Below are 12,355 nucleotides of genomic sequence, written 5' to 3' on the forward strand. Positions count from 1 at the left end.
TGATTCATTCTTTTGCTAGAAAAAAAAAAAAAAAAAAAACATTTTATCATTTCATCTTTCATCTTTTCTTCTTTTGGACTTTGTTTTGGAATCAAGTGACCTTATGAAAGTTTATTTTATTGTATACTACTCCATATGTATGACTTTTATTATGGTTACAATGGCCCCAAAAGTTTGGGATCCCCACCTTCCCCAAAACCATAAAACCATTGAGCTCGCACTTTTTTTTTAAGGAAATATAAGATAGATACTTTATTATAAATCAGAATTCACTAAAATTACAAGACTGTGTGGAACGGACTCATGCAAACAAATTTCATGCAATTACGAGTATCCCATCTTGCCACAAGGTAGGCTACAATGTTACCTGCCCTCCAAACATGAGAAGAAACAAAAGCATAAAGACATCTTATGGTTTTTATCATTTCATCTTCCATCTTTTCTTCTTTTGGACTTTGTTTTGGAATCAAGTGACCAGTTTTATGAAAGTTTATTTTATTGTATACTACTCTGTATGTTAGTAAATTATGGTTACAATGGCCCGAAAGTTTGGGATCCCCACACAAGTACACAACCATTGAGCTCGCACTTGATCCTCTAGTTTTTTTACTCTTTAAAATATTAAACTTGTTAAATTGAAAGAAACTTTAATATTTGTGCAAACTCATACAAACAGATTTGAGCCTTCGAACTTATTTTTGTTTTTTATCAAAATTTGTTTAATGAGCAAACTTTTTTTTAAGTTTTTATTAACCAATTAACATTTATTTTGCTCAATAGATTTATAAGTGAAAACTAATTTTTTACTGATCTAAAATAATTTTGATGAAAGCTTGGGTTAGTTCCTTTAAACTTAAAAAGGTTTCATTAAATCTGTAAAACTATACCATATATACTACTCGGTACGTATATATATCTTTTACATGATGCACAAGAATTGAAAAGAAAAATTATAGTTTTAATAGGTGAGGAATTATAACATGAGAATAGGTTATAATTTGTTTGGTCTAGGTTATGCTGTTTTCATCATCAAATATTACAATTTGTACAAATCAATCATTTCAACCGTGAAATTGATACATTATGACTATTAAACGAGTCACCACCACGCACCAACTCTCTTGTGTTGACTATTGTTGGCATCATTATATGCCTAAGCTGATATTGACTGATTTTCATTGAAATAATGTAAGTTGTTTATTAATTATTTATCATATAAGTATATGAAAGTCATATTATATCCTATACACGCAAAGACTTTAGAGTTATTGATTTGTTATTGGCGGGAATAAGTTATGTAGGGTTAACATTAAAGATGCGCGGCAGTCCACATACAAGTTAACCATAGTTTCACTATAAAGAATTAAAGATAGAAGACAATATACTATGCATGTCACATTGAAAAAATACTTGACAACCTCTCATTTTATGTTCTATCACAATTACTCCCCCTTAATTGTATGATATGTATCATTCAATTAAGCTACTATATTTAATTTTTTTTTCTAAGTAGGTAATTACATGTACGAACTTGTAGTTGTTACCTCCTTTAATATAATCCATTTACACTAAATTAAATCCATAGGTAGAATTCAATAAAGTAGTTCTTTCGCAATCAAGTTCATTTGACCAATTCCACTAGTTATAAATTCAAGCTAAATATAATTAATTAGAGAGGACCCCCTTTACATTAGATTAATGAACGGTTTCAATTAGTAGCTTTAATGTTAAAATGATGACCGGGAATAATCCAAAGGTAAACCATTATACTTATAAATATGTTGTTTTCTAACATATATATACAACCGATTGTATCTTATGCATGGTACAGTTAAGACTATTTCTTTACTCATACGTTTGTACCTTGTGAGTACATATACAGGCATTTTATGCCTTTCGGTATATCAAATTGTACAATAAATAACCTCTACGAACTGTTTTCGTATTTGCTTAGTACGGAGTATATGATATGATGCGATAAGTGAGAGTTCTTATGTTGTGTATGTTCAAGCTGATATCGGTCTATAAGAGCCATAGAATATGCTTTGGTCCTTTTAGTAGATTAGTGACCACCAAGCAACAAACTTTAGGATAATGGCATAATGTTTATTAATGACTAGTTCAGGTGGGTTTTTGACAAGGATAAGAGAGATACATTACACAATTTGTAGTGGAGAATATTTCCAATTGGTCCTTAATAATGTCCCACAATGAATACAATGATAGGCTCGAGTCACTCAATAGTCAATACAGTACTTAAAATAAGTGCAACATTTTTAAAATATCGATATATGCTAGAAATAAAGGGTTTTTCTAACAAGGTATTTTGAAGAGAGATAAATTTGTGTGAAATCTTAATTCCACATAATATAATGTACATATTATGTCGGGTTTAGACTTGTTCTAGCCCCCACCTATATGTTAAAGAATAAAATAAAGAAGCACAAAAATTAAATTATTGAAAGTAAAGTCAAGACTTTGTGCTCTTTTGTCTACTAATTTCTCCTAAAGGACTTACATAGATGTTAATTGGTACTAATATTGTTCCCTTTGATGATTGCTCTACATTGAAATTAATTGATAACAATTGAACTTGGCTAAATGCATTTTATAATAAGATGTAACTATGTAAGTGAATGATTAAATGAATATATTATTCACATAAGCAAATAATACATTTTACACCAAAAGGTACGGTGTACTAGTGAAATTGTTGATAATGTCGCTCCTGAAATGTATGGAATCTGATCTTAATGCTTTCGGAATCAACAAATTAAACCATAGTTACGTATAGTGTGCATGTCCTAATTAAGTCATTAGCTAGATCAAAATGCTTGTGATCCCGTATAAATATTTTAATCTTGTTTCATTTGCTTTGTGTCTTTGTGTTATTTATGGGTTGAATCTCGAGAATGAAAAAGATTGGTCGAGCTTTAAATGGACATATTTTTTTATTTGAAGGTGAAAATATGTCTCAATAACTTTTCAATGATTGGTGATAAATTCAGTTTTAATTAGAAATGGGAAAATTGTATATGAGTAATATATGACCAATCTGGGTGTGACTTGATCCATGAAAAACCGATTAATTTAGGTATAAGAATCTTATGGCAATTATATCACCTTCTCTAGGTTTATATCCATCTTAAGTAATATTAGCACCTTTTAATAAATCAACAAAATTTTACTTCATATTAAAGATCTTTGTATCTAATTGAAACTCTAGTGTTTTAATTCTTCTATATGAAAGTAAGAAAGAAGTGAACATTAGAATACTCTTATCGTGAAGGGAAACCCTATTGTATATACTTAGTACGTACTAATTAATATAGTGCTTGATCTCTTATGCTTTTTTATTTTTCCTAATTGTTTTTAATACTTCTTTAGTACAATACTCAATTCATCATCAAAAACTTGATCTACTATTTGTGTTCTCCTAAATGGCAATTTATTTTTGCAAGAGAAAGATGTTACGAGTATAAAATTCAATGGAATATACTTAATTATATACCTTCTCAACTTTGATATGTACTGACGTACGCACAAGCACAAATGCACAATAATGCAAGTAGGACAAGACAATTCTATTGAGATAAGCAAGTATGGTGCTAGATAAACCCTAATGTGAATGTTATTGAAAGTCATGATAGCATACTTAAAGCACAAGTTTTTAGCCATGTATATGCTAATTAATATCAGTTCAGTTGTTTTTAGTAAATCGAAATAGGCCCTAAAACTTCCACTTTGTATAATTTTAAAGTTATGACTTATGGTAGTAAATAATCACAAACTATATATATAGTCAATTTCAATGCCGACGTACTAGCTCTTTTGTTGGTCATGATTATCATGAATACATATTTTGTGCAAGACTGCAAGTTGGGGACAAAGCATGGAAACATATTGCCCACTAAATACTTGTTCGTTTTTCATTTTCGGCCCCAACTTCTGCATTTACTATAATACTACGTGTTGTACTCTCTCCGTCCCTACACTCGTCTCTATGATCCACGAACTTGATTAGAGATTCATGCATCAAGATGTGACCTAAAATCACTCACAGGTGAAGTCAATGGATAATGGTTTGAAATGAAGACTTTGGATAAAAACGTAAATGTAAACTAAATAAAAATCATGTACTCCGTATGTGTAGTCGTGTAGATAGGAATATAGGATTGAATATATGGTCTCATATCATGTTACAATAGTTAGAAATGAAAGGATACATAGTAAGTCTAACCAACAATATATCTAACTTAACAAGCTTTAATCCCAAATAAAAAGTCTAGATAAAACATGCATGATGCATGGCAAATACAATAAGCTAGTACAATTTTCTCAACAATAAAAAAGCTAGTTGCAATTATTTGATCAAACTTCTTACTTGTTTAACTCTTTCCAAATGGACAAAAGTATATATGATTAATACTAGTATGAATAATACTTTGTAGTACATTAATTTATTTAATTTTAGTACACAAACAAAATACTAACAATTATTGTAAAACTAAGGGAAAAAAACAAAAGAAGTTGACCCACAAATAATTTGATATTTCCAGATGACCCAAAATCCAAATGGTGTGTGAGTGTGACTATGACCCTTCAGCCCTTATCCCTACTACTTCTACTGCTAGTACTACTATTACATTTATACTACTGTGTCGACACCTATTTGACATTGGACCCCACCAAAATCAGATAGATAAAAGTGCCAAGTTTCTAACTATTACGGAGTAATAATATCTCAGATTTTTTTTAGTCGTAATTTTGAAATATTTGAAATATTTTATGTTTCTTAAATAATATCCTAGAAACTAAAAAAATCGGAGGTAGTATTAATAGTGTGAAGTGCCAAGTAAATAAATAAATACTCTTGTTTGTTTCAGAGAAAAAAAAAAAAAAAAATGTTTACTCTTGTTTTTATTTTATTTCTTGTATGTTTGTGTTGGCATAAAGCCATAATTTCCCAAAAGCAGTGGAATTGCATTGATGAATGAATTTGAACTAAATTGATTGATGCCAATTCATGTTCTCTACTTCTTTTTACTTTTCTTGGGTGCATCTCAACTAGATTTTTTTGTTGTTATATTTAGTTTGGTGCCCTATTCGATAAAAAAATATATATATAATACACATAAAAAGATAATTCGATCGATTAATTCTAATTATAGCTACATTACCTTCGTAAGTTATATTTATAAGTGGTATTTTATTGGTTATTGTCTTAGGAGTACGCAGATAAAAGGGCGAAATATATTAATTGACAGTGTCCTTGATTTTTCTAAATAGCCTTTTTTTAATTTAGTTGTTAAAAGCATATTTTATCCTCACTTGTTAGTTGTCTAACTAGTTAGTTCACCTCGCTAATTTTTTTAAACAAATTGTATACTTAAAACTTCATGAATGATACAATTGCGCATTTTTTTTTAGTGTTTTTAACTCCTCATTCATATATATCCCTTAAATTTAGTACATCTATCATATTCATAAAATTAAATAGCCTTAATATAACCCATCTTGCAACAGAATTTAATACAGACAATTATTCAAATGCAGAAATATTTCTTTAGCCTTTCGAAATGCTTTGAATTTTACTAGGCTAGTTTATTTATTGCAACTATGGTGTATGCATGCAGTTGTTTTAAGCTCACCATCTTCAAGACTTTAATTTTTATTAGGAAATTTGCACTTTCGGTTGCGTGAGTTTTTATTTTCAAAGTGAAAGGATAATGTAAAATAAGATCAAACTAAAAAAAGAAAAAATTAAGCTTAGGATAAGCATATTTGCCATGAAATATTGAATTAGGGCCACCTGTTCATATTTAATGAGCTGAGCTGAGCTGAGCTGAACTGAATTGATTGGAGCTAAATTAAACTGAACTGAATTGAATAGAGCTAAAATAAATACTTTATGAGAGAAGGAAATTAAGAGTCAAAGTGAACTGAACTGACATTAAGGTTGAAGTGAACGAACAGACACAGAATGTATGACAATGTAATGAAAATTTCATAGTGGTATAACAACCTTAGCATGTAATAATACCTACGACATTTCTAAAGGTTTTAGAATACCTTTCATACTTGTATTATAGTTATAAGTTGATCGACAAAAGAACTTTGAAATATATTTTAATGTATGGTCGATTTAATTCACCTTATTTCTATTTATCTTACAAAAATAAGTTTAAATACACATTAATAAGTTCAAAATAATTAAAGTTGTGTTAAATTGAAAAAAAGTGTCAATTCAAATGATCGGATCAGGTTTGTTAAGTATGGTCAGTTTAATTTTTAAAGTTGAGTTATGCAGTTATGCTAAATTATTGTGTACACTCAAGTCGAATCTGAATCGTTTTCAGGTTGAGTATCACTTTGACTCTTCTAAACACTAATTCAATCAAGTAAGTCTAAGAGAACAAGTCCTTAATCGGTGCGATTAAAAGGGTGGTGTTAGTCGACGCCCACAGGTAGTTGAAATCGGATGGCAATATACTTGAGTTGGTATATATTTATAGTAAAAGCATGGAAAATCTGGAAGAAAAAAGAATAAAAAGGTGGGAGATAGAAATAGGCATTAACTGCTGACACCGCATCAGCTGTGACTACTGCGCAGGAGAGGAGAGAGAAATGGATAAGGTTTATTTAGTACTCCACTTAATCCAGCGAACGCCTCATCACGCCAATCCCTCTTTTCCTTTCTACCCAATCATAACGCCTTTGCCTACTCTTCATCTACTTACCCTTTTTTTTATATAAAAATTAATGTTACATCTATTTTATACTCCATCCGTTTTTAAATACCTGTTTCATTAATCAATGCGCGGAGTTTTAGGAGAAATTGAAGAAGTAATAAAATATGGAGGTAGTAGGGTAGTTGAGAAAATAAAAATTTACAAAAAGCAAAAGTAGTGGAAGAATAGGAGGAGAGAAAGTATTATGTTGGGTCCACTAAATATGAGAAATGAATTACGGAGTAAATATTTTAAAGATTTCTAAAAAAGAAAATGGAACAAGTATTTAAAAACGGCCGGAAAAGAAAAGTGGAGCAAGTATTTAAAAACGGAGGGAGTACTTCGTACTCTATATTATTTACAATAATGTAGCATAAAATATAATATAAGTAGACCATGTGGATCTTTCTATATCCAAACCATATTTTTAATTAATCACGTTGAATCTCGATGCTATGTTAAAGTAGAATTATTTAACCTTGATTAAGGGTGTGTTATACTAACCTGGAAATAAGGTGAAGATATAACAGAAATAAGTATACTTATAAGTAACAGAGAGAGGTCCATTTTACGAGTCTAAATAAAGTATCATTACAAAACCATATGGCAATAGGAAAAGTAATCCCTTAGTCTTATAAAGTAATTATTCAACTAATGTGAGACACTTATATATGATATATGATGATACTTATGAGACCTATTCTTCAACAAGTTGACATTTAAAATAAACACCTTGAAACGATTTTCATAATTATACGATTATATTTACTTTTATGTGTGAACCACAAATAGCAGTCATGTAATTGTTAGTACTAAAAAATAAGAAGAAATAATTTGTAAAAATTAAACAAGATGTGTCAACAAGATTTGAGCCTCCATATGTCTATATGTTCCTTCTCCATCCTCCATTTGTCTTGACCTCCTTGGAACTTGAAAGGTACATGAGTACATGCATCTTTATTGATTCTTTCCATCACTTTTAAAATGAGATCAAAATATGTCCTGCTTATTGAGGTCAGTATCTATTTTAATTTCTCAGTCCTTTTTTTTGTTTACTCTATTAAAAATTATGTTTGATGTACGTGTACAACTAAGAGATTCATTTTGAGTCTGATTTTGATTAATTCAATTCAAGACATTTGAGTACAAGTCAACTAGCTTAAATTTAATGAAGTTGAAACTAACCCAACCAGTACATTCGTATTCAAACTCGTTACTTATACAGTGATATATACTGTATTCGTCTCACTTTACTTGGATTAGTTAGCTAGGTTCTGTTCAGCTTTTAAACTATTAAGCAGAGCAAATCAGATTTCAGCAAAGTTTAATAATACAGGGTGTCAGCAAATCAGATCAACTTATTTACACTCAGCAAAACAAATTTTAAAGAGTAAACCTTAACAGCTTAAAAGACTAAAGGCTAATTCAATCATCTCAATTATACACATATAAGGGAGTGATTTCCTAAAATCCCAAAATAATGTAATAATATAAACTAATTCCTAATATACATTGGTTTAAAAACTATTTTCCATAATACTGTTCACATGGTATTTGCAAGTATAAATGTTAGTTAATATAGAACCTCTACTAGTACCTATAGAATCTTTATTATTATTAGCGGTTCTTTACGTAATACCTTTTATACCATTAGTGGTTCCCCTATATTATTAGCGGTTCAATTTAATTTGGATTATCATTAGTGTTATTAGATAATCTAGCAGAAGTGAAAGCTAAAGTGAACGAGATAGCTTCAAAGTAGAACCTCTAATGATATTAGCAGTTCTATACGTAGACCCTCTAGTGGTATTAGTAGTTGTATATGGCCAAATTCCAAACTTAGAAACCGATCCTACATAGACAGTGTTGTGGAAATAGTTTGTAAACCGTCTTATATAGCAAATTAATTTGTATTTTATCATTATTCAGGAAAGGGTATGTTCTCATACGTTTATTTCCAGTTCAGTTCAGTTCAACTCCTAATTTCCTTCTCTTATAAAATATGCATTTCAATTCAGTTCAGTTCAATTCAATTCAGTTCAGTCAATAAGAAAAGGCCCTAAAGAAGGTTTATTCTCGATTTAAAAAAAAAAATGAAGATTACAATAATAATAATTAAATAATGGTGATGGATAGGGACACCCTAAAATAAGCAAAAAGCATTGAATAATAATCTCACTTATTAAAGCTCAAAATTTAGAATTTGCAGAGCTAGCTATGAAGTTGAGATGAGATGAGACCACTCTCACTTCTCTTTAATTTTCTTTTGCACATTTTCTCTCTCCTCTGCTACTGCACTCTTACTCTTTTGAGCTGGCCATAATTTAAATTACACTACAGTATTTTTATCAGGTAAAAAATGTACTAGAAACTGAGATTCTCTTCTTAATTCCCATCAATTTTTTTGCTTTTTTTGGGTTTCATTGGATCTAATTTAACCTCCCTTTCTTTAAATTTAATTATTTTAGTGTTGAAATTTTAAAATTAATTCAAATAATTTGGTTAAAGTTTTTGTCTTTTTGCTCTGACTTTTGCTCTGAAAACTCTATCTTCTTCTTTGCAGGAATCAGGATTGATCAGGCAGCTTCTACTTCTCTTGGAATCCGTGATTTTTTTTGGAGCTATTCATTTACTTGAATGCCACGTATATCATCCTCGGAATTTCACATTTTTACTCAAAATTAATTGGAAATTAAAGTGGTGAGTTTCAGGTCTTATAAGACTTTGTAGCTGTGTTTGAGTATAAATTAGTAGTATATTTTAATTTGTACTTCGTATGTTTTTTTAAAAAATTTAATGCATTTTATATTCATACTAATTAAACACTATATGAACAAGTATTCGTGAATTTTCTTCGATAACGTGTGTATTCTATATTTATGAATTTTCTTTGATTATATGGTGTCTTATTTGCTATATATACTCGTAGATATGATCTGACCCTCAAATTACATGTTTTCTTTAAATCTTATTTAAGCGTTAGATAAACTCCTGAATTTGAAGTTGTGTTCGAGTATAAATTAGGTGTATATTTTAATTAGTACATATTTTTACAAAAATTAACGTTAGCATTCGATACTCATACAAATTAAACACTATATAAACAAATACTCGTGAATTTTCTTCGATAACGTGTGTATTCGATATTCATATTAACAAAATTTCGTGAATAATTTCGTGAATTTTCTTTGATTAAATGGTATTTAATTTGTTATATATATCATATGACCCTTGAATTACATATTTTTCTTTTTATTCTAATAAATAACAGATATTGTAAAAAAAAAAATAAACATTGATCAAATTCAAAACATGTTAATTTGAACTATGAGAAATTTGTACTCCATATTCCATAATGAACTTCAAAAATATAAATACAGGTAAATAAATTACTGAACAACTAATTTTCAGATATATTATGACTTAACATTAATAATACTGTTGTTTTAATAGGGGAAAAAATCTTGTTTTAACAGTTACCTAAATACCTAGGTAGCCCAATTTCATTTCCTTTATTTGGAAGTTCACTTTGCATTAACTTCCCTAGGTTTTTGTTTGGAAGCATTTGCCAGCTAAAAGCCAACGGAAGATTCCTGGTTTTATTCCTTTTCACCAAAACAACCAATTATGACTACCTAGATTTCAATCAATTTAGCTCATATAGTTAATGTGATTTATAGACTTACTTAATTTTGTACAACAAACCCAATTCATTTTTCCTTGCATCAACCAAAAATGACCACAAAAAAAATATAATAAATATGTAAATACTTAGTATATTATATAAATGATTTTTTTTTTAATTTAAATAAATTAAGTATGATGAATATCATGTTTTATGTGATTGTGGTCATGGTCGTTCATTGCTAAAAAGAAAAGATATAAATTACACCAACACACGCTTTTTTGCAACTAATACGGTGTACTCCGTAGTATATACTTATGGATAATGTGATCATCTAACAAATATAAAGTACTCTCCTTATAGATATATGTGACCACTTTATAATAGTTCACTAAAATCTTCAAATTAAGTTGTTATTTTAAAATTAAATTAATCAGTATCTCCGTATATACCTCTGTAGTGTTTATTTTATGCAATAAAGTGAGCAATTTGTTTATTATATGCAATAAAGTGAGTGAGCTCCCACCTATTTTATCTTTAATAAACCCACTTTATAAATCATCACAAGAAAAATACTTGCAACATAGAAGCTGTACTTGTAAGTTGTAACCCTTAACCCCAAAAAAAAGAAAAAAGAAAATTAAAAAAAAAAAAAAAGAAAAAAAAAAGTCATTTTCTTTCCTATATAGAGAGTGTATGAACTCTCATTTCCCATTAAACTTTACTTTCTGTTGCTCCTTTTTCAGTTTTTCCTCACACCCAATTCATCATTTATATAATTTCCTTCAAATTTGTTTAATTTAATTAATTTCTATTTGTATTTTCACAGATTAAAATTCCAGGAAAAAAAATATGGCAGGGAGAGTAGGCAGAAAATTTGCTAAAGATGAAGACTTTGAAGAAGGAGAAGTATGGAATGTTCTAGAAAGCAGAGAAAATTCAAGTCCAAAACTAAGAAAATCATTGAAAAATTCATCTTCTGCTACAAAAAAATTTACTGCTTCTGCAAGAATGATACCCAAATCATCATCATCAACAACATCATCATGTGAGAAGATGTCATCAGCACCATTGGAGATTCCTGATTGGTCAAAAATTTATGGTGTGACATCAAAAAAGAAGAAGAATGGTGGTTCTGCATCATCATGGGTTGATTATAATGCTGTTAATCATCAAGGGTATTATGGTAATTGCAATGGTAATGGTCATGGTCATGGTTATGGTTATGGTTATGGTTATGATGATGGTCATGTGAATGATGATGGTGATGGGTATGTGTATGGTAATGATGGTGATGATGATGATGTGGATGATGATGATGATGATGACATGGTTCCACCACATGAGTATTTAGCAAAGAAGTTAGCAAGAAGTCAGATTTCATCTTTCTCTGTTTATGAAGGAATTGGAAGGACTCTTAAAGGAAGAGACCTTAGTAAAGTAAGAAATGCTATTTTAACTAAAACTGGTTTTTTAGAGTGAAAATTTTCATGGTTAGTATGTTTTTACTTTAATTTTTATGGGTTAGTAATATTAATTTTATTATTAGTAGTTATTATTATTATTATGTGGTGTGTGCATGGATATATACCATGCAATGGCATCAAGGAATCATAGGTTAAAAAAAAGAGATTAAATTAGGATATAATTAAAGATTAATTAGTGCATTATCCAAGTAAGACATCATCAATTTTGTATAATTGGGGATAATGAAATCAACATCAACATGGGTTCATCATGAACAATGGATGTCATCTATTTTGTTGCATAAGGGGTCCCATGTAAGTTGTTTTCAATTTTTTAGTCCTTAAGTATGGTTGATTAGCTTGATTAAGTATGGTTAATTAGTTATTTTTCTTAGTTGGTGAGTTTTATCAGAGGAACTGCCTAATTTTGTTAAATTGTGTTTGGCAGTCCTCTGAAATTTTGTTAGGGAGGAAGTTCAATATTTAATTATATAATATGAGAGATTTTAATGTGACTAGTTTGTTGTTGTTTC

General features: G+C 29.4%; 1 protein-coding gene across 2 annotated transcripts; it reads left to right on the forward strand.

Annotated features, from left to right (window-relative positions):
* The first annotated feature begins 8,932 nt into the window (after positions 1–8,932).
* LOC145635391 (uncharacterized) lies at positions 8,933–12,355 on the forward strand. 2 transcript variants are annotated; one of them, XM_081686674.1, is made up of 3 exons: positions 8,933–9,083; positions 9,295–9,431; positions 11,186–12,355. In XM_081686674.1, exon 3 carries the CDS (start codon positions 11,209–11,211, stop codon positions 11,836–11,838), a length of 630 nt encoding a protein of 209 aa, XP_081542800.1. In that variant the 5' UTR covers positions 8,933–9,083; positions 9,295–9,431; positions 11,186–11,208; the 3' UTR covers positions 11,839–12,355. The 2 variants fall into 2 exon arrangements, with proteins under 2 accessions (XP_081542800.1, XP_081542801.1); XM_081686675.1 differs by lacking the exons at positions 8,933–9,083; positions 9,295–9,431 and adding an exon at positions 10,956–11,050.

This window comes from Chenopodium album, chromosome 6, assembly GCF_948465745.1.
Source record: "Chenopodium album chromosome 6, dcCheAlbu1.1, whole genome shotgun sequence".
Classification (NCBI taxonomy): domain Eukaryota; kingdom Viridiplantae; phylum Streptophyta; class Magnoliopsida; order Caryophyllales; family Amaranthaceae; genus Chenopodium; species Chenopodium album.

Bases quoted from the DNA above. Each gene is read 5' to 3' on its own strand.
- LOC145635391 (XM_081686674.1), top strand. From the start codon at position 11,209: ATGGCAGGGAGAGTAGGCAGAAAATTTGCTAAAGATGAAGACTTTGAA.